Source organism: Platalea leucorodia (assembly GCF_965183815.1).
Source record: "Platalea leucorodia genome assembly, contig: HAP1_HAP1_SCAFFOLD_180, whole genome shotgun sequence".
In the NCBI taxonomy this organism is placed as follows: Eukaryota; Metazoa; Chordata; class Aves; order Pelecaniformes; family Threskiornithidae; genus Platalea; species Platalea leucorodia.
In genome coordinates this window covers 154,082-176,792 of record NW_028121373.1, presented here as the reverse complement: position 1 = coordinate 176,792, position 22,711 = coordinate 154,082, and the positions used below count along the sequence as shown (strand labels likewise).

Here is a 22,711-nt window from a genome sequence, read left to right as displayed (position 1 = left end):
TAGCTGAGTGGACAAGGGTCCCAGTTCTGTTGGGGTTTCAAAGCCCCACCAAGGCCCTTGGCCATCCCCACCACAGCTACACTGACCTGTGCCTGTGCCTGCTTCCTTGCTTCCAGCACCAAGCTCTGTGTCTCTGAGCATTTGCCAATGCCTCTGAGTTCCCCACAACCCATCCAATTTCTTCCAAAGCCTTGCTAGTGCTGCATTCTCACCCAAGAGTTCCAAGCCCCAGGCATGCTAGAATCCTCTGTTTAGCTCCCCATCCCAGCACTCAACTGCACATCCTTCTGCTGCCTCCAAATCAAGACTCAACCTATTTCACTTCAGCATGACAGCCCCCGACATGTCAAGTCTTCTTCCTGCCTTCAATGCACTCACTGCTGCACCTGCACTGCTCCCTCCCTGCATGCCCATGTGTCTCACCAAGCCTTCCTCTTCCCCTGCAGTGGTGGGACCTCACCCCAGGAGGGCTGTGCATCCTCCAGGCTCAGGGAGGTTTCCTGACACCCACCCAAGTGTGAGGAGTGAAGGAGGGGAGGAGAGCCAGGTCAGCTCATGGGGCATGACTGAGCACAGACACCCCAAGCAGTGGGCGTTCCCCATCTGTCAGGCTGAACCATGTACTTAAGGTAAAAAAAAATCCGTATGTGGTCAGTGCAGTTTGGGGACACCTGTGAAGCAGCCCTGAACCTGATGTGAATGACTTCTGGGGTCAGGGAGAACCTGAGCGCTCTCCCTAGTTTGCAGACATGAGGGGGAAGGAAGGACAGCATCATTCTGGCTGGAAGGTACCTCGGGAGGTGTCTGGACCAACCTCCTGCTCAAGGCAGGGTCAGACAGAGTACTCAGGGCTTTATCCAAACACATCTTGATCCCATTCCAGGACAGAGCCAGTGCACACTCCCTGGGAAACAGCTTCCACCGCTTGACTATCCTTATGCTGGAATAATTTCTCCCTCTATCTAGCCTGACCTTCTCTTCTTTCAGCCCATTGCCTCTTGTCCTTGTGTCATGAACATGAGCCTGACTCCGTGTAAGAGACTGAATTGTTAAGAACAATTGTCTCAAAGCTTGCTTGTGTGTTTGTCTGATAAGACCGGACAGTAGACCACTCTTTTGTCTGACAAGACCCGAGGGCAGACCACTCTTTGGCTTATCAAGTACCACCACCTGGCAAGGAAACCTGCAAACTTGCTGAAGTAGCAGGCCATTCTTTGGCTTATCAGGCACCACCAAGAATAGGACACCAACTGGTATCTGGTCAGGCTGCTTGCCCCACCAGTAGCTGTGCATGTGTTGGGTACGTGATGTTGCCCTGGGTAACCAAACGGAAACGAGAGGGCAAACTCCCTCTCCAACACCAGATAAAAGACGGCACAACGAAACCTGAGTGTGGCCATCCACCACCGAAAAACTGAAGACAGGACCAACGGGATGCCGCTGGATCCATGGTGGTGACTATCCTTTGCTTCTCTCTCTCTGGATTCTTGCTTAATTTCCTCCTAATATTTCCTGCCTTTCCTATCGCTTTACTCTTATATATTTACCCAATAAAATGTCTGATTGGTGGCACATGACCTCGTTTGTGTCTTAATTTCTCCCTTGGGATCTTTACAAACCTTCCCCGAGCCTGACAATCAGGCTGGGACTTAACACTCCGTCTTCCTGGGAACCCTGCAATGCTGCTGCATGTTTCCTACAAGATCTTCTCTACTCCTGTCTGAACAAGCCCAGCTCTCTAAGCCTCTTCTCACAGTACAAGTTCTCCTACCCTGCTGACCTTGGTGGCCCTCCACTGAACTGGCTCCACTATGTCGAGGTTTCTCTGGCATTGTGGGATGTCAAAACCTAGGAAAATATTCTGGCTATGGTGTCTAAACTGCTCAGCAGACTGGCTGTGCTCCAGCTCCTACAGCCCAGGATGCTGTTGGCCTTCTTTCCTGATTGCTCCTCTTTTGCCTAATGGAACCCAAGGACCATCAAAGCCTTTCCACAGAGCTGCTGCCCACCTGGGCAGTCCCTGGTCTGTGTTGTGTCATGGGCTTAGTCGACCTCAAGGGCACAACTTATTGGCTATCCTGAGGTTCCTGTTGGCCCATTACTCCAGCTTGTCTTTGTCCTTTGGGATGGCCACCCTGCCCTCCACTGTAGTGTCTGCTCTCCTCAATGTTATGCAAAAGCACTCTCTCATCTCCTCTGGGTCATTAAAAACATATTAAACAGGGCAGGTGGCAGCACAGACCCCTGCAGGACCCTACTAGCTAGGTGCCTCCAGGCAGAGTACCACACAGTGACCACGTCCCTCTGAACTCGACCATCCATCTGGTTATTTACACACCAATTTTTTCAAACAGGCAGACCATAATATACTAACGTGGGCACAAGAATATTGGAGCAAGTGGGTGATGTTGAAAAGTTCACTGACTTCCAGGTCAAAAGACAACCACTGGTCTCCCCGCATCCAGCAATCCTATCCTTTCAGCACAGAAAGCAAAGTGGATGGTGAGAGACAAGCTCCCCTGGGTAAATCTAATCCCCTTCTCGTCCAGAAGCCCAGAAATGGGATCCGAGTGGACACATTCTGGGGCACAGCCTTTCACTCCTCTGTGCATCCTTTGGGCATTTTGAAAGGTGCCTGCAACGTTTGTGTTTTCCCCATTGTCAGGGCGTTCCCACAGACTCCCTGACCTTTGAAAGATGCTGGAGAGTGGCCTGGCTGTGACAGTGGCCTGCTCACTCAGCTCCCTGGGATGCTGCCCCTCCTGTCCCATAGGCTGGGAAGGATGGAGTTTGCTCAAGTGATCCCTGACTTGATCCCCATCCACTGCTGGTTGATCTCCTCCAGAGTCCTGCCCTGAGTCACAGAGGCCTGGGAGACCTTGCTGGGGAAGACTGAAGCAAAGAGCACACCGAGAATCTCACATCTATCTACACCTGTTCTTCCTAAATTCAGCAGTGGCCACACAGGATCTTTGTTTTCCCTTTAACTGTTCCTGAAGAGGTAACACTCCTTATGGTGCCCTTCAACTGCCTTTCAAGTTTAGACTCAGTTTCCATCTGGACCCTTGCGGAGCCTGGAGGATGCTGTCCTTGAAGAGCAGCTGTCCTGAGCTCTGCCACCATGTCACAGCTCTGTCTGCTCAGGAACAGCTCCAGCTCCTCCTGCCTGTGCCCCTGGCTGAGGGCACTGCTGCACATTTGGGCTGAAGCACTGCAGCTGTGCAACCACGCCAGCTCTGATTTGTCATAAGGAATCCTGGTGCCAAGTGTCCAAGACACTTTGAAAAGGCTTTTTGTCAGTGCAGAGACAAGGCATGGAAAAAAGAGAGCTGCATGTCTTTCTAGCCCCAGGTCTAAAGACCCAGAATGAAATACCTATTTCACTCAACTGAAGATATCCCCCTGGCTTGAAGAAATTAGATCTTTCCTTGTCACCTTCCTGGGTGTCCTGTCTAATGATGGGACAAAAAAAGGGGATTCTCATGCCAAAATCTTTTCCTGATAGGAGAAATGACACTGCGGGAAATAAGTGTCTCTCCGCAGCTGAGGGAGGGAACATCAGAGATGAGTTCAGCCTGTTTCACAGCAGGTTCCCCTGGAGCCGCAGGGACACCTGGAGGGAGCCCAGAGGGGCAGAGAAAGTGCTGCCTTGGGCTGGGCCTCTGCTGCTGAGCTGGGCTGGGCTCCTGGGATGGAGGGAGCTGCTGGCAAGTGGGCAGCCCTGCAGAGAGACAGCTCTGCCCAGGAGCAGCTCCTCTGCAAAGGGCAGCAGGGCTGAGGGCACTGCCTGCAGGCAGCGAGGGGAGATCTGCAAGGCTCAGAGAGCTAAAGGGCAGTTGGGAGTGGGAGGATGCTGAGAGCTCACTGGAGGAGAATTATTCACAGCCCTTGACGCAGTAAGTCTCTGGCAGCGGGGCAATGCACATGAGTGTCTTGGAGGGGTCTCCTAGACATGGCACATCATGCTGCAGATCGGAATTGGCAGGGTGGTTCTCAGGGTTTCTTTACTGTGGAGAAGGACATGCTCTCTCCTGCCACACTGCCAGAGGACAGGACATCATGGCTGCCTTCTCCAAAGGATTGCTGCAAGAGTGTGCATCCAAGGTTGGCCAGGGCTGTCCTTCAGAGCAGGGTCCCTGCACCACAAGGGGCTGTGTGCTGGGGCAGGGACTCTGCCACCTGCCAGTGTCAGCACTCAGCCCACCCAAGGAGACCCCCACAGCTCTATGAGAAGAAGCTGTGGGTGGAAGGAGGGACCACTGGCAGGGCAGTGTAGGATCCTTATGATGTTGAGAGGGTGCTACATGGGACATTGCAGCTCACAGATTGAGCTCATGCCCAAGTCATTTCCGAGGGGACTTTTCATGAGTCCATTCAGGGCAGGGCTCTCCTGCTTCAGTCTGTGCTTTCCTCAATTTGTGCTTCCACTTTTCTCTGGTTCAGCTTGGTGGGAATGGAAACACAGTTGTGTGCGTTAGAGAAAGGGCTGAGACAGCTAAACCATCACACTGAGGTTTACTGGGAACTTCAGCAAGTGCCTTCACCCTCACAAGCCCACAGATAACACCAGCATCACCTTTCCAGGTTCATCAGGGTTTGCGTGACCTGTTCTTTAGCACCTGCACACACAGAGCAGCTGCAGGGTGTGCTGTGCCCTGAGGGTGCCTGCCCTGCACTGTCACTGTCCGGGAGGTGGTGTGCAGTGCTGGGTAAGCGAAAGGCTTTCCTGAGTGCCCCCTGTCTCTCTCCTTGCCTCCCTCAGCTGCTCTTGGTCTTGATGTCAGGCTCTCTGGGAATGGGAGTTTCAGCTGCAGAGTCAGGCACTGATCTTGGGGGTCCTCCCATTTGGGTGTGTTTATGGCAATGAGGTGTCCCAGCTTTCCTCTAACCTGTGACGCTCTGGGCAATGCAGTCTGTGAGGCTCTAGAATGAGCTGACCCTCCCTTAACCAGATGCCATCATTAGCACAGCTGGCTACCTCCTTGGGGTGTCCTTCCAAGCTGTGAGCTGCCTTCCAGGATGCAAACCTGCCCTATAGCACTTTAAGTTATCTGAAGGCACCATGGAGAATTGCAGAGATGCTACAAGAGAGAAAATGCTGATGAGTTTCTGAAATGAGCCATGTGTGCCTTAGGCTAAAACTGGGGTGCTGAGACCTTGAGAAAGGGTGAGACATTTAGTGGTCTGCAGTGGATCCGTCAGCTCCCAGCAGTGTCTGGTGGTTTTTCAGGGTAAAGTGGGAGTGTGATCGCCCTCCATCTCAGTTAGATGCAAGCACAAGGCAGCTGGGAACTAGATGGAGAAACAGACCGGCTCCCCTCCCTCTGCACTAAGCCACAGGCACTCTTGCCTCGCAGGACTCCCTCTGCCCTGAGAGCAGTAGAAATGCTGAGGCTTTCTGACATCCAAACACACTCCCCATTGGAGATGGAGGGAAGCTGTAAAACTAACCTCTCCAACTGCCTTCTGCCATCGCCGTTCCTTAGCACTGGGAGTGCAGATGCTGACAGGCCCTTCTGCACTAGGAACGGTTTCATCTGACAAAGTCAAACACCAACACTGGACCCTGCACCGACCGTTCTCATGAACTGTTTCCTGCAGAGCAGGGCTGACCCCTCGGCAGCCAGCGGGCAGAGGCCCTGCTCCTCATGGCACACTCAGCCAGCGCCAACCTGAGCTCCAGGCACGGAGCTGAAGGAAGGTCTCCTTGAAAAGGAAAAGGGTGGGTGCGTGTGTCAGGGAGAGGGTCCAGGGGAAATGGACTTGATTTTGATCAGAGAAGTTCATCCTAACTTGTCTCTGCCTTTTCCTCCTTGGACAGTGCCCCATGTCCAGAGGTAACAAATGTCCAACACCAGCTCCATCACCCAGTTCCTTCTCCTGGCATTTGCAGGCACACGGGAGCTGCAGCTCTTGCACTTCTGGCTCTTCCTGGGCATCTACCTGGCTGCCCTCCTGGGCAACGGCCTCATCATCACCGCTGTAGCCTGCGACGACCATCTCCACACCCCCATGTACTTCTTCCTCCTCAACCTCTCCCTCCTTGACCTGGGCTGCATCTCTACCACTGTCCCCAAAGCCATGGCCAATTCCCTCTGGGACATCAGGGCCATCTCCTACACAGGATGTGCTGTCCAAGTCTTTCTGTTTGTCTTTTTTATTTCAGCAGAATATTGTCTACTCACCATCATGGCCTATGACCGCTACATGGCCATTTGCAAACCCCTGCACTACGGGGCCCTCCTGGGCAGCAGAGCTTGTGTCCACATGGCAGCAGCTGCTGGGGGCACTGGGTTTATTAGTTCTGTGCTGCACACTGTGAAAACATTTTCCCTACCCCTCTGCCATGGCAATGCTGTGGACCAGTTCTTCTGTGAAATCCCCCACATCCTCAAGCTCTCCTGCTCACACTCCTACCTCAGGGAGGTTGGGCTTCTTGTGGTTAGGGTCTTTGTGAACTGTGGGTGTTTTGTTTTCATACTGGTGTCCTATGTGGAGATCTTCAGGGCTGTGCTGAGGATCCCTTCTGAACAGGGACGCCACAAAGCCTTTTCCACGTGCCTCCCTCACCTGGCCGTGGTCTGTCTGTTTATTAGCACGAGCATGTTTGCCTACCTGAAGCCTCCCTCCATCTCCTCCCCATCACAGGACTTTTTGGTGGCAGTTCTGTACTCGGTGGTGTCTCAAGCTGTGAACCCCCTCATCTACAGCATGAGGAACCAGGAGCTCAAAGATGCAGTGTGGAAAATGATGACTGGATGTTTTTCTGAAGCAATAAACTGTCCATTTTCTTATGCATACCACTTATAACGTATCTCATTACAGCTCAGCCTTTCTTCTGGAAGTTTGGTGGTTGTGGTATTTTTTTTTTTTTATTCAGTTTTATTTGTGATAATGTTGTGCACAAAGAAATGTCAGTTTTCATACTAATAGTGTCTAATTCACTATCTACCTTTCTAGTGTTAGCCAGAGCCTTGAAATGAGAACCATGTTCTCTGTGCATTTAAAAAATAAAGGACCCTGCAGCGACTTGTTTGTCTGAGACTTTCCTTTTTCTGAGACTTTCTCTGGAGCTGCACGGCAGTGCCTGTGTGCAGAGGTGGAGGGGGAAAGAGTCTCAGCACAGCAGCACGGCCAGGCAGCACCAGCGCTTGGTCTTTCCAGAGCTGCTCTCTTAAATTCCACACTCTCTTTCTGAGCTCCTCTCTTGGTGTAAGGAAGGATTGCTCTGGCAGCTGGGTCAGAGTCCTTTTGTGTGGCAGTCCTGTCACTGCAGGCAGGGACAGGCCATGGGCACTTCTGTGACAGAGCTGACCTCCAGAACAGAGTTTCCATCATACAAGGGGTTCTCCTGATGGCAGTGCCTGAAATCATAGGTCTTCTACTTTTTTCGCTCAAGAACAAGCCCAAGAAAGTGCCCTCAAGAGGAAAACACAGCTAAACTGTTTGAGTATTCAGTGTGGGAGCATGTGGCAGTGTCCTTGCACAGCCAGGCCTCCTGGGGGAGATAGGAAGGACCAGCAGAGCAGGCTCTGGGCTGAGCCCATGGTCACTGGACACCCCAGGGAAGCTGCCCCAAGGCAACCGTCACAGAGCAGCCCATGACAATCACCCTTTCCAGCACTGGACTGTCACCCCACCTCGTACAGGTTGTTTATCCCTCCGCATTTGGCACACCAAATGACTAGGTCAGAAGTCCATGTTTGTGTTGTACAGAGGTGAGATCACGGAGGAGATATTCCTGGAAGACATGTCAAAGCGTATTGAAGAGAGGGAGGTGATTAGAGAAAGCCAACACGGCTTCACAAAGGCCAACTTGTGCCTGACTACTCTAGTGGCCTTCTGCCATGGAGTTACTGCATTAATGGACAAGGGAAGAGCTACAGACATCACCTGTCTAGCCTTCTGTAAGTCCTCTGAAATGAACATAGCAGACATTTTAGAGGGATTGCCCATAGACCAAGGGACTGATCTCTGTGTGTTTATATCAAAAGAAAGGAAAAATGGTGGTGATTAATTGGAATGTATTGGAAAGTGTGGGACCTGGGCATGAGGTATATGGTACAGAATGAGGGGTGGATACTGTCCTTGGTTCGTCTGGGATACAGGTAATTTTATTTGGTTTTCTGTGGTATCTGGTATCGTGCTGTGTTTTGGATTTAGCATGAGAATAATGTTAAGAACACACTGATGTTTTAGTTGTTGCTAAGTAGTGCTTACACTAGTCAAGGGCTTTTTAACTTCTCATGCTCTGCCAGCGAGAAGCTGGGAGGGGACACAGCCAGGACAGCTGACCCAAACTGGTCAAGGGGATATTCCATACCATATGACATCATGCTCAGTATATAAACTGGGGGGAGCTGGCCAGGGAGGGAACCGTTGCTCGGGAACTGGACGAGCATCAGTCAGTGGGTGGTGAACAATTGCATTATGCATCACCTTTTTTTTATATTCTTATATCATTATTATTATTATTGTTATGATGATGATGATGATGATGACAATTTTCTCTTCCTTTTCTGTCTTATTTAACTGTCTTTATCTCAAGCCATGAATTTTACTTTTTTTTTTTCCCCCTCTATTCTCTCCCCCATCCCACTGGAGAGGGTGGGGAGTGAGCCAACACCTGTGTGGTGTTTAGCTGCCTGCTGGGTTAAACCACAACAGTGTCTTTGGAGGGGATTTCTTTTTTTTTTTGAAAGGAAGGTGTTTTCCAGAACTGGGAATGGACGTAGGACACAAATGTCTTCAGCTACAGGGACACAGACACCTGGTGCCAGCAGAGATGCCCTGGGAACATCTGCCCAGCCTCCACCTGCAGCCTGCAAGGTGCTCTGGTCTCCCCGAGGTCCTCTGGGATAGATGCCAATCCCAGGCCAGCACCTCAGCTACACTGAGACCCCTGAAAGTGGCACTGCCTTTTTGTGGTCCGACAACTGATGTCTGCCTGGAAAGGTGCACAATGCTTTTTTTTTTTTTATAATTAAAAAAAAAAAAATATACAAGCACATTTGCATCAGCTGAATCACTGGAGTACTTTCAAGAAACAACAATGTTTTCCCACCATGACAGAATAGGAATTTCCTGGAAGTGTACTAATGGCAGGAGAAGAAATATTGATCTTCGCCTGGACTTGTCTTACCACTACTCTGTCTAGTATCTCATCTCCCTCGTCATTCAGGTGTTTCCACCTCTCCTGAGTAAGTGGCCATGCCTAAGGACATCTTCTCAGCAGACTCTCTGGATGTATGCCCTTCCCATTGTTGTCAGGTTTCCTCCTCCGCTTGCTCTTGGATCATTCAGATGCCTCTCAACTTTTTGGTTTCTGCTTTGAGCTTTAGGGAGTTAGAGACTTGCCCCGTTTTTCAGGAGTCTAATTAACTCTTTAGTCAACACCTTAATCGTGTATTTATATCTATCCTTTCTTATCTGTCTAAAAGTGTTCTTGTACAGAAATCCCTTGTGAAAGGCGGACCACGTTAGCTGCTGCTTGGACTCAGCAGACAGCTGAGGAGAGAGTTTTCAAGCTGATTAAATGGCATCATGTTTAACTTTTGTTTGTTGGCAATGAAGAGAAACCTTTCAGTGGCTGTGTGCAGCCCAGTTCTCTAAGGAAAGCAGGTGGGAGCTGGTGCAAAGGAGCTGTAACATCCATCTGCAGAGCTCAGTCGAGAAGTCTGGTGTGAAGAAAGGGATGCAAGTCCCAGGTGGCCGATGAGGGAACTGGTGGGCTTGGGGAGGTGAGGAGCAAGGTCGTCCAGACAGACCTCAAGGGACTACTTTTCCTTCCCTTCCAGACCTCCTGACGAGTCATCTTAGATCAATATCCACTGGAGCATGCTGCTTCTTCAGTAGACTGAAAAATCAGACAAAATACCCTTAAGAAGCAAAACTGATTTTTTTACTGAACTTTTCCTCTTTGCCTACCCCACTGAAACAGCTCCAATTAGCTGTACAAGACATGAAGTCTTGAAAAAAAGTGCAGGAACAGCAAGGCACAGTAGGCTTTCTGCATTGTAATGAGCCCCAGGGTGCATTTGGTGCTGAGTCCTTGAGCCTGAGATACTGAGGGGAGATTTGCACAAACCTTTCCAGAAGTCAAAGTCAGAAGCAAAACCCAAAGTACCCTGAAGCATTAAGGGGTCCCTCTGAGGGCCATTACTGACAAGGCCTCCCCATGGACTCGTTAGAGCAGAAAATTGGAGGCAGTGCTGGAAGGCAGGCAAAGGCAGAGTGCAAGTGGCTCTGATGCTTTCTCAAGCCTTGATGTGTTTCTCAAGCCAAACCCCAAGCCCTGACCCTTGATTGTGTCCCTCATGCGTGGCTCAGGGCTCTTCCTGGGGCACTGGGATGTGGGCTGTGCAGTGCCAAGTAAAGGACAACGGTATCACACTGCCTGGCCTCTCTGCCAGGGTGCAAGGAGGCAAGGAGGCTCCGGTGGCATGAGGACAATGTGTCTCCTCACAGGCCTTGGTGTCAGAGGCATCAGCCATAGCCCAGGGGACCAAGGCCTCCATTCTGTCAGGGACTTCTCAGCACCCTTGGCCATCTCTACCGCAGGCTGTCCTAGGCTGTCCCACGCCTATGGCTGTTTCTCTTCAGGCTGTAGACACCCAACCCGCTTCCCCCCTGCAGCATCTTCCTCCCTGTACTGATGTCTCTCTGTCCTCACTGGTGACTCTTCTTTGAAACAGACTCATTTCCTGATCCAGACTCCCTCTGGGTGACCTCTTGCACTACAGCACTGCCCTTGGAGTGACATTGCTTTCTTCCTCATGTCCAGTCTGGACCTCCCAAACTGCAGGTTTTGCTAGTTTTCCTTTTTCATGGTCTTTCCCAGGTGCCACCACCTCTGAAAGCAACTTTCAAGCTGTCGTGACCTACATGATCCCACACTCCCCAGATCTTCCGATTCACTAGGCCTAAGAAGCCCAGGTCTCTCAGTCTCTCTACACATGGCCCCTAACCCCAACTTGGCAGACCTCTGGATCATCTTCAGTTTCTTGCCATTTCTCCAGAATGGGGAGCCCCACACTGGGACACACTATTCCAGATGTGGCCACACCAGTGCTGAGGCAAGACGGATGACAACTCCCTTTGTCTGATGGCCATGCTCCTCCCAGTGCAGCTCAATATGCACATGGGTATGTTCACGTTTAGCACCATCACTGGCTGCTATGGCACCCCTTGTAATGCCCAGGCCCTTTTCTTTGAGGTTGCTCCTCATCCAGCCCAGTCTGAGCCTGCCTTGATGAGGACATACTAGTGAAATGAAATTGCAAGCCAAGACAGGTATTACCACGGAGGGCATCCCAGAAATACCACATGAGGGTACAAAGCAAGACAAACCATATCTGATGAGAAAAGGGTAACCAGAGGTGGACTATTTGTATGGGAGGGCATGAGCATGATCAAAGGGAAGAACTTGGGAGGGGCAAAAGAGGGAAAAAGAAAATACAAGGTGAAGGCAAGGACATGGTCAGGGCTGTTCAGGGGTACCTGCCAAGCAGCCCTTCACCTGCAACAGGCTGATTGGAGTGGGGCAAGAAAGCTGCACTTGCACTGACCATAGTTATGCCTGACTGACTTCCAGGGTCATGGGGAACCTGAGTGCTTTCCCTCAAATCCTCAAGAGAAAAGCCATGGTGGCTGGAAACACGGAATCGTTCAGGCTGCAAGTGACCTCCGGAGGTTTCCAGTCCACCTCCTGCTGACAGCAGGGTCACCCGTGGGGTCACACCAGGTTGCACAGGACTTCATTCACGTTGGGCTTCAAACCCACCAAAGATGGAGATGGCACCTCCTCTCTGGGAAACCTTGATCATTGGCCCTCATCATCCCATCATGCACAACAGGGAAGAGCCTGACTCTTCCGGATCACCTCCTGGTAGGTGTGGGAAGGCTGTTCCAATGGTCTCCCCAAAGCCTTCTTTTTTTCCACTGAGTCAACAAATCCAGCTTTCTTAATCTAGGAAAATTGCAAAATGACAACACTGTGACAGCGATTAGAGGAGATGTTTCTGTTTACTTTTGGAGAGACCTTAAGGTACAGTTTTAACCCTCATGTCTTCAAAGGATGGCCCCCGTTGAGCAAGAGTCCCTCGCTTGTGCAAATCACCAGATGTTGCCCAGCACGTGGGTCAGTGCACCTGGCACTAGGTATTGAAAAGTTAAGCTGCCGAGCCTGTGCTAAGTACAGTTCCCCATAGGTGCTATAGACCACTATAGGAGGAGATGACACCATCGTCTGTACTGCTCCTTCCTCCCCGCTGTCAAAGGATACCAGGCAATGAATTCATCTTTTTAGACATTACAGTCATAAAAGTCTGTGTTGGAATAAGTTAATCCCCCTGAATTTGCTAGATCAGCTGAAGTATTGGGTGTGGGAGCATTGCGTCAAGGACTGGACATTTACTTCAGCAGACCTGATCTGCAGACAGCTGCCTTCTTACTCAAAACTACATTTCTGACCAATATTCAAGATTTTATACCAAAGTAGAAGAGAGGTAATTTGAGGCAGTTGAACTGGACTTTATTTCAGGCATGTTTTTGTTCTAACCAGGAGGTTAATGGAGATGTGTCACTTGATAGAGAAATAAAGCCATTATTGTTCTTTTGATTGTCTTCCACCTATTTTCTGTCATTTCCTAAAGGCTAAGAGGTTCAACAAAGATCTGCCACCGAAATAATCAGGAAACCAGATTTAGAAGCAAGGAGAAGTTGCATCAGAACTGGCGGAGGGTGAAGCTTGTTGAGAATTGGCTGTGCCATGGAGGGATGAAGCCCTCTGCTTGTTGCTTTCTGTCTCGGTTTCCACACGTAGAAAATGCCATAGTGGTATTCACCAGGGTTTGTAAAGTGCTTGTAGGTCATTTGAAAGGCATTCCTAGGGAAGGCCTTCTTATGGTGATGTATTGCAGGAGAGAACCTGGTGTGATATTCATTTCAGGATTCTTTACACTGCTAAGAAAGAAAGGCCTCATTCCTGCAAATATATCATCATCATGTGTTTGCCCTCCCCACCCCTGTCCCCTTCCAAAATCCACTTACAAAAACTCTTCTCAGGTGGAAAAGTGTTGCCTGAAGGTGATCACCCTTCTCTTCAAGCCTGCCTTGAGGGCATCTTTCATCATCTGGTTCCTCAGGCTGAAAAGAAAGGGACTCATCAAAGGAGTTACCACTGTGTTGAGAAGGGCCACTGCCTTGTTGTAGGACATGTGGTGACCTGAAGGCTGGGCATACATGGATATGCAGCTGCCGTAGCCCAAGATGACAATGGTGAAGTGAGAGGAGCATGTAGAGAATGCCTTGTGCCGTGAGGAAGCTGAGGGCAACCTCAGTATGGTGTTAATGATGTAAAGGTAGGGCACTGCTGTCATGCCCAGTGAGCCAAGTAGGATGATGGATGAGGCCATGAAGGTGATCAGCTCAACAATGTGTGTTTGCACCCAGGACAACTTGATCGAAAGCACGCTGTCGCAGAAGAAGTGGTCAATACGATTGGCATTGCAGAAGGGCATCCTGGCAACCAGGACAGTGGAGACAATGGTGGCCAGGAAGCCTGCAGCCCACGAGCCCAAGAGTAGCTGAAGGCAAAGCTGACCGTTCATGAGCATGGGGTACTGCAGAGGGTGGCATATGGCCACATAGCGGTCATAGGACATGAGAGCCAGAAGGACAAACTCGATGTAGCCCAGAAGGGAGTAGAAGTAGCCCTGAGTTAAGCAGCCTGGGAAGGAAATGGCTTTGCTGCCCATCAGCAAGTTTCCTATGGCTTTGGGTATGATGGATGTAGTGATGAAGATGTCCAAGCAGGAGAGGTTACAGAGGAAAAAGTACATGGGCCTGCAGAGGTCTCTTCCAGGCAGAACGAGGGCAATGATCAGCAAGTTTCCCACTAAGATCACCAGTTCCGAAGCCAGAGGAGGGATTACCATTAGGCGCTGCTGATGGTGGCGGGAGGGGAAGCCCAAGAGAAGGAACTCTGTGACAGGTGTGTGGTTCAAGATTTCTGCATCGGAGCTGCAGTGAGCAAGGGCAGATGGTCAGTGGAGGAAACAATGCTTGAGGAGGTTACAAGAAGATGAGTCAGAGCGAAAGAATGTAGAAGGATGAGAAAAGGTGTTCACGGAGACATTCATGCAAAGGCTGGAAGGAAAACAGAAGAGAGGAGAGAAGAATCAAGCTAGAGCAAGAAGGCCCCATTTTACGCACTAGGAGCAAATGTAGTACGGGGGTTAGAGCAGGGATCCACTATAAACACGATGCAAGTTATTGTATTTGAGCTCTTTACCCAACAGTCCCTTTACAGTCAGCGGGGAAAAAACAGACGTTTCTCAACTGGTTTTATTCTAATCTATTTAAAGGTATCCTTTAGGATGAGCTACAATGCATTCTAGTGCAAGAATAAAACAGCTCAGCCAAGTGCCTTTAACCTTTTGATTAGGACAGAAGCAGAGAGAAGGTGGCATGAAGATGGTGACCAATGAGGAGGCGTGTGGGAAGTAAAGGTAAGAAGGAGAGTGAGAGAAGAGGGAAGTTTTATTCCCTGGGAAAGGCTTGGTTTTCAGGGAAAGTCAGAGCCAAAGAGGGAGAAGACAAACATCCCGTGTTTAAAACTCTTCCATTTTCAGGACTGTCCTTCCATCCACGCTTCAACTTTGTCGGGTAGAACAGAAAGCTTTATAAACAGATTCCTCCTCAGTCACTGACAACTTTCCTGCTGAAAAACAGTTTTGATAAACCTTTCTGGCTGTCGGAGGGAAAAAGAAAAGAAGATTTGAAAAGCAGCAGAGAAGAGGGGAATAAACAAAGGAAAAACCTTTGAAACAAGGAAAAAAAAAGAGCATAACAGGATTGAAAAAGATGGGGGGGTAGGGAGGCGGAGAAGGGAAATTCATTCAGTTGGGGCATAAAAATTACCTTGTAGAGCAAACAAATAAAGAAACTAAATAAACTAATAGGAAATTGAGCCTTCTCTCTCCTGTGGTGTTTGGTTCTTTGTTTCTTTTTCTGTTTTTCTTTTCTTTCCTGTGGAATGAAGCCTGGTTTGGTAAGGAGTTCATCCTTACCAAGTCAAGAATTTATTATCTGAGGGCTTGGAAAGTTTGAATTCTTGGTGCAGCGCTTCTTTCCAAACAGCCTTCCCCTGTGCGGGCCATCTCCTTCCTGTCCTGCTGGTTTTGCTCACAAAACCTACACAAGCCTGAAAACCTCAGACCCATTGGGCTCTGTGCAGCTTAGCTGAGATGGGCCAACAAGCCCACATCAAAGGAAGGGGCAGAGATCCTGACACAGGTCTCGCTTCCCAAGAAATATCACAGGGAAAGGAGGAATGTCAAAGGAGGGTAGCAGGTAAGAAGGCAGGCAGGCCAGGAATTAAAAACAGCCAAATCAATGAAAATCGAGGTGAAATGTGACAAACTACTGACATGAATCTGTGATGTGCTGGGAGCATTAGCGGGGGGAAAGAGAAGCCCAGCAGACTTTGTGTGAAGCACCATCTCCTTTCCTCCCACAACCCCTAAAGAACAGTCTATCAGGGCTCCTTTCAAGGCTCCTGTAAAGCCTTTGTGGGTCAGCTGGGAATGCCATTTGTGCTGAGGCACTTCCTCCAGACCGAAGGAGTCTCCGATTTTTCTTCCCCTTTTGTGGAGAACATTTCTAAGGCCTTCGGTACGTTCCCCGAGGATTCATGGCCTTGGGTGCTAAAGGGTTCCTCAGCAGAGCAGCTCTGAGAGGGTGAGGGGAGATTAATGACAATGATAGCTGGCAGCTCGGTGACCTAATCCCTGCAGAAGTCGAGATCCATTCTGAAAAGTATTCTGTGAGGGAGAAGCACCAAATCTTAAAAGGTGCTGTCAAGAGATGTAAACCCTGAAAGCAGCTTCTGTGGAGTGACTTCCATGCTACCCGCCTTGTCTTTACAATGTTGGACACCTAAAGGATAGGTGGTTTTTAGTGTCAGAGTAATCTCCTTAGTATTCCTGGGGTTTGCCAATGAAGTTCAGGACACAGTTCAACTTATTGCAGAAATGGATTTCTAAAGGTAGAGGAGAGGAGTCGATTCCTCTTCTGCACTTGCAAGGGGAGCCCTGACTGACCAATCGACACCTGGCTTCTTCATTGCAGACCTCTGGGAGATTTGCAGAGATCATTCATTGCTGTCTAGGGGCCACCTGACTGTCTCCTTCCAGTCCAGAAGGAAGCCGATGTCCTGAGGGTTTGGTGCTAAAACTGGAAACACTGTGAAGGCCTCTCTGCCCATCTTAGTGCATCTGAAATAGGACAGGGTATCTCTCTTTGGGTGGAATTGTTCCTCTCAAGCTGAGAGAGAGGAATCTCATTCTTCAGGGCTTTGGGAGTCTCCTCCCTGATGACATGGAAGAAGACTTTCCTTCTCCCTGAGTAGACAGGCTCTTAGTCCCCCTTTCTCCACAGGGCTCATGAAAATAGGACCTCCTTTGCACTCCATGTCGGCAGGCCAGCCCCATCCTCTGGCACTCTCTGGCAGAGCACAAACCTCTGCCCATGGACTTCTTCCTGATCTCCCGACTTCACAGTGGACTGGCTGACCCTGCACTTGTCTAAGCTGGGCCCCAGATCACTTCTCCTTTCAACCCCTTTCTTCCTTTCCCAGTGCAGGCAGGGGGTGTAGAGCAGGGGCTGATAGAACCCACTGCTCCCTCCATTTCCTCACAAGTCTTCCAGGAAAGATGGACCCATGCCTTTGCACTTCCAGCCAACGTGCCACTTTGTGACAAGCTGGCGCACAGAGATGTTTAGCCAGTCTTCCCACACCTCGAGACCCATTTTGACCACAGCACTTTGTTTGCAAAAGGTTGGCAGTCGGGGGAAGTGAAGAATGCGGAGAGTGTGATGTGAGTAATTGTCCATATTACACACATCCACTTGGACTGGAAGAGTGAAACCATGTGCACCACCGAGGGTGATGGTTAACTCACAAGCAGGGTGGCTCCTCTTCTGTGTGAGGCCAGATTGCAGGGACGAGGGGCCCATGAGCGTCCATCACTCAAGACCCAAATGCAGGATGCGAGACTTAGCCCTGTTGGACCTCATACAGTTGGCCCCGGCCCATCGATCCAGCCTGTCCAGATCCCTCTGTAGGGCCTTCCTACCCTCCAGCAGATCAACACTTCCACCCAACTTGGTGTCATCTGCAAACTGACTGAGGGTGCACTCGATCCCCTCATCCAGATCATTGATAAAGATAATAAACAGAAATGGCCCAAGTACTGAGCCCTGGGGAACACCACTTGTGACCAGCCGCAAACTGGATTGAACTCCATCCACCACCACTCTTTGGGCCTGGTCATCCAGACTGTTTTTTACCCAGCAGAGAGTAAGCGTGTCCAAGCCATGAGCAGCCAGTTTCTCCAGGAGAATGCTGTGGGAAAGAAAATCAAATGGTGTCAAACACGCAGTTGTGCTGGAGAGCCCTGGCATCTCGCATAGCACTACAGGCCTGTATTTGGCCGTTGAGTAGCTGCCCTGAATTAGGTTAGGCAATGTAGGGATGTCCACGGGCGTTGTGCCATTACAGTCCATGGTGATCTAGTGTATGCAGCTGATGGAGAAGATGGCTGATGGCTATGGCAATGGCTACATCTGCCCCCCTGACTACCTCAATAGGCTGCCCTGAACATAAGGAGTAGGGAAAAGTTCAGATGTCCTAAACATGGGCATCTGCTGTTGGCCAAAGGAAGTCCCCTCTAAGCTCAAAGATGATGCCTCCAGATGCTTCCCTCTCTGTGAACCGCTGCATTACAGCTTGCAGTTACCTGCACATATCTTGGACCACCTCTGACACCTCAGATGTCACCAGGTGTTTGAGTCTGAACAGCTCACTCCTTGCCTCCATCCCCAGCAATTACCATGGGAGCTGAGACAAGAGGCTCCCAGGCACCAGGTTCCTATTTTGTGTCCACCTGAACAGAGGCAAGAGGAATCCCACCTCCTGTGGGTTTGTGGCAGCCATAGATGAGAGCTGAGTGCCCTTCCAGCCCCAGGACTACAAACAAAGGATGAGGAGCCTCAATTGGCTCAGCTGAATCCCTTCCCGCAGCAGGGGTAAAGGAGCTCTGTCACTGTCCAGGTTTTCTGTCCCATACCAGAAGTAAGGAACGGTGATTCTCATGCCCAGTTCTCTCTCTGATAGGAGAAATTGCATTGCTGGAAAGAAGTATCTCTCCAGAGGTGGGAGAGGGACCACAAGTTATTGCTTCAGTCTCTTTCACAGCATGTTCCCCTGGAGCCCCAGGGACACCTGGAGGGAGCCCAGAGGGGCAGAGAAAGTGGTGCCTTGGGCTGGGCCTCTGCTGCTGAACTGGGCTGGGCTCCTGGGATGGAGGCAGCTGATGGCAACCAGGCAGTGCTGCCGAGAGACAGCTCTGCCCAGGAGCAGCTCCTCTGCAAAGTGCGGCAGGGCTGAGGGCACTGCCTGCAAGTGCTGAGAGGAGAGGAATGAGGCAGAGAGACTACAAAGGCAGCCTGGAGTGGGAAGATGCTGAGAGCTCACTGCATGGGAGAGATCTTCACATCCCTGTACATAGTAAGTCCCTGGTTGCAGGACAATGTAACTGGTGTTCCTGGAGGGATCTCCAAAAGCTGCTACATCCCACAGCCTATGGGACTTTCAGGATGACTCTCAGAGTTTCTCTAACATAGAGGATGAGGACGTGCTGCAGAGGCGGACTTCCCTGCTGCACCATCAGAAAGAAAAGGCAATACAGCTGCCTTCCTCTGGGGTTTTGAGAATCAGTGCGCACCTGTGGGTGCCCAGGGCTGTTCTTCAGAGCAGGGTCACCATGCCCCAGCAGGCTGTGCACCAGGGCAGGGACTCTGCCGTCTGACCGGGTCAGCACTCAGCCTGCCCAGGGAGCGCCCTTCAAAGCTGCGGGGAGAACCTGTGGGTGGAAGCAGGGCAGGATCCCTCTGCTGTCCAGAGGGTGCAGCGTGGGTCAGGGCTGCTCAGACTTCTACATCACACGGAGGACATTTGCAGAGGGTCATTCTAAAGAGGGATGTCAAGGTAGGGGATTGCCTGAAAGGGAAGAAATCCCTGCTTTGAATTTTTCCACTCTTGGTTGGCTGGGTGGGCCGTGGGAGATGGGAATTTATTTCTCTGCTCTGGAATAGGCAATGAGACCCCAGTTCTCACTAGGACTTGTCTGAGCTGTTGCTTAGCCCCTGCACACACAGAGATGCCCCTGGGCAGTGCCCTGCTGCCAGGAGGTGCCTGCAGGGCAGAGCTTAGCACACAGCAGGTGGGATGGCCTCTGTGAGCATGAAAAGGTAGAAGATGTGGGTATCAGGCATCTCCCTGCCATCCCCTGCAGTGCAGATGCTTTCCTTTGAGCAACCCCCGGTCTCCTCACTCACACAGCAGAGCCTCTGCCTTTAATGGCACAGAGACATGCTCATGATTTACCTTCCCAAGCAGCCTGACCACCAAAGAGAGTTAAAACTCAAGGGTCTCTCTCTGTCTCCCTCTCCTGCCTCCCTTGGCAGGGCTCCTTTGGCATGTTCTCCTCTTCTCCCTAACGCCCTTGTTCTCACTGTTACACTCACTGGTGTGGGGGGTGAGGATTCACGTGCAGCTCAGACACCAACGCTGTGTGTGCTGTCATGCACATATGGCCTTGGGGAAAAAGCATCCAGCTCACACCCTGTTCACCTGTGGGGCTCTGAGTACTGCAGTGTGTGCGGCTGGCAGTGATCTCACCCTCCCTTCAGGACGTAACAAATTCAGGACAGTTGACTCTGTCCTTGGGAGGTCCTGCTGGGCTGCAGGCTGCCCTCTCGTGGGGCACAGCTCTCCCAGGGCATCTCTGTGTTTTGCAGGAGCCCCCTGGAGAAGACACCTCGGTGCTAAGGCCATTGAGATGCTGCTGGGTGGCTGCATGCAGGCAGCTTTAATCAGCCCTCTGTGTCCCTGGTTGGGAGGGCAGAGCTGAGATCCTCCTCAGGTACTATGAGATGGGGTGAGGGGTTTGGAGATCTGCACTTGGAAACTGGATTCCCCTGCTCCCAGCAGTGGCCTCTTTCTTTTGGGGTGAACACCCGAGTGCGATAGTCCTCCAGGTGGAAGAGCTGCCAGCACAGGGCAGCTGAGAGCAGGGCTGATGGACAGAGCGGCTGTCCTCACTCTGCACTAAGGGACAGTCCCTTTGCCCAATCTCAGGACCCACAAGGTTTCCCTTGCAGTGCAGCAGAAATGCCAGGCATTGCTGCATTCAAACCACTCCTCAACTGTGCTGGGGCAACTAGAACAGAAGGCACAACCCAAACTCCCCACAGCTCTGATCTGCCGTCAGGTGAATTGAGAGCCACAATGCTGAGAAGTTTTCTTATATCACAAGCAGATTTAATCTGAGATCACCCCGAGTTCCTATTTACCTACTGCTGTAGGGCAGGACTGAGTCCTGCAGAGGCCCCAGCAGAGCCTCCTGCTCCCTGGGGCACCCTCAGCCAGCACCAACCAGAGCTCACCAAAGGTCTTCTGGAGAAGTGAAAGGCAGTTTGGGGGCTTTCTGTAAGAAAGTGAGTAGATTTTTCACAAACCAGTCTGCCCTAACTTCTCCCTTCTTTTACCTCCTTGAACAGATCCCCATGGGCAGAGGGACACAATGTCCAACGGCAGCTCCATCACCCACTTCCTCCTCCTGGCCTTCGCGGACACACGGGAGCTGCAGCTCTTGCACTTCTGGCTCTTCCTGGCCATCTACCTGGCTGCCCTCCTGGGCAACGGCCTCATCATCACCACCGTAGCCTGTGACCACCACCTCCACACCCCCATGTACTTCTTCCTCCTCAACCTCTCCCTCCTCGACCTTGGCTGCATCTCCACCACTGTCCCCAAAGCCATGTCCAATTCCCTGTGGGACACCAGGGCCATCTCCTACGCAGGATGTGCTGCCCAGCTCTTTCTCTTGCCCTTCTTGATGTCAGCAGAGTTTTATCTGATCACTGTTATGGCCTACGACCGCTACGTTGCCATCTGCAAACCCCTGCACTATGGGACCCTCCTGGGCAGCAGAGCTTGTGTCCACATGGCAGCAGCTGCCTGGGGCAGTGGGTTTCTCCATGCTCTCTTGCACACTGCCAATACATTTTCACTCCCCCTCTGCCAAGGCAATGCTGTGGACCAGTTCTTCTGTGAAATCCCCCACATCCTCAAGCTCTCCTGCTCACACTCCTACCTCAGGGAAGTTGGGCTTATTGGGGTTAGTGTCTTTGTGGACTTTGGGTGTTTTGTTTTCATCGTGCTGTCCTATGTGCAGATCTTCAGGGCTGTGCTGAGGATCCCCTCTGAGCAGGGACGCCACAAAGCCTTTTTCACGTGCCTCCCTCACCTGGCCGTGGTCTCCCTGTTTCTCAGCACTGCCATGTTTGCCTACCTGAAGCCCCCCTCCATCTCCTCCCCATCCCTGGATCTGGTGGTGGCAGTGATGTACTCATTGGTACCTCCAGCAGTGAACCCCCTAATCTACAGCATGAGGAACCAGGAGCTCAAGGATGCCTTATGGAAACTGATCCAGTGGATGCCGTTTCACTGACAATAACCTGTCTTCCCTCCTCTGCCTGTTTCCCTGAGTGTATCTTAGGCCACAAGTTTACTTTTTTTCTGCTGTGATAATTCTACTTAGGGATAGTTTTCTGGTTTTATACTCCTGTAGACATTTGATCCTGTTGTGTCTGACCCTTGCAGAACATCATGTCAGATGTGGCCCATCAAATTGTAGCTCTTCAAGAAAAGGGCACCTCCTGGGTGCAGTGCCTGAAGGCTGGGCTCTTCTTCCAAAGTTCCTTCCAAGAAAATGTCCAAGGAATTGGTCTTTTAATGTTTCCGGTCTCCTTGTGTTCTCAGTCATTTTGGGGTTAAGCTCATGGTAACGTTGGTTTCCATTGGATAAAATGGTCCGCTTTTAAAGGCTCTCTTCTTGGTGTCCAATGGCAGGGGAGATGGTCCATGAGCTCCCCATTATCTCCTCAGGTTCCTTCGTGTCTGACAGGACTGATGGTATGTACCAGACTTTTTGGAAATGAATTTGGAGGCGTGAGGAGAGGATGGGGACTCAGCACATGCTCTGGTGTTGGAATGAATGGAGACTCAGAGGTGAAACGCCCTCAGAGGTGAAGTCCCCCAAATGTAAAGCACTAAATTCATGTATCCACGAAGAAGGGCTAAGGCAGTGCCATAGGAGTCAGTGGGAACCCAGCAGGCACAGGGAAGGGAGAGTGGGGAGAGCTGCAGAAGCTGCCTGAGGACCCCCAGGGCCAGGACTCTGGGGCTGTCCTGGGGAGTGGGGCTGGCGCGAGTAGAGGAGGGGGCAAATTCAGTCAGGTTTGGCGATCACCTACAAGATGAATTGAGGAGAGCCAGAGAGTGCCTAGCCTCTGTTTCCTCAGGCCCTTGTGGCCAGCACCAGCCGTGGGGCTGACGGGGAGCCTGAGTCCCGCTGCCTGCCCCCCAGCAGCTGCTGTGGCCTTCAGAGGGGCTGGGGCTGTGGGGTGAGTGCCCAGAGCTCTGCAGCAGCCTGCGCTGGGCAGTGCCATGGAGCCAGCCCAGGCTGGGCTGCTCTGCTGGGCTGGGCTGGGCTGGGGAGAGGGCAGGGGAGGTGGGGAGAGGTGGGGAGGGGCTGGGCTGGGCTGGAAAGTGCCCGGGAGAGAAAAAGGCCAGTGCAGAGCT

The 22,711-nt window shown here is 51.2% G+C and overlaps 3 protein-coding genes across 3 annotated transcripts; 2 read left to right on the top strand and 1 right to left on the bottom strand.

Annotated features, from left to right (window-relative positions):
- Positions 1-5,844: 5,844 nt before the first annotated feature.
- On the top strand, positions 5,845-6,810 carry LOC309603719 (olfactory receptor 14C36-like; the record flags this gene model as incomplete). The annotated part of the gene is made up of 1 exon (XM_082338648.1): positions 5,845-6,810. The coding sequence occupies one exon, from the start codon at positions 5,845-5,847 to the stop codon at positions 6,808-6,810; it is 966 nt and encodes a 321-aa protein (XP_082194774.1).
- A 6,251-nt stretch (positions 6,811-13,061) lies between these two features.
- LOC309603718 (olfactory receptor 6M1-like) lies at positions 13,062-16,812 on the bottom strand (the record flags this gene model as incomplete). The annotated part of the gene is made up of 2 exons (XM_082338647.1): positions 13,062-14,022; positions 16,700-16,812. The coding sequence occupies 2 exons, from the start codon at positions 16,810-16,812 to the stop codon at positions 13,062-13,064; spliced, it is 1,074 nt and encodes a 357-aa protein (XP_082194773.1).
- Positions 16,813-20,648: 3,836 nt separating this feature from the next.
- On the top strand, positions 20,649-21,578 carry LOC309603717 (olfactory receptor 14A16-like; the record flags this gene model as incomplete). The annotated part of the gene is made up of 1 exon (XM_082338646.1): positions 20,649-21,578. The coding sequence occupies one exon, from the start codon at positions 20,649-20,651 to the stop codon at positions 21,576-21,578; it is 930 nt and encodes a 309-aa protein (XP_082194772.1).
- Positions 21,579-22,711: the final 1,133 nt, after the last annotated feature.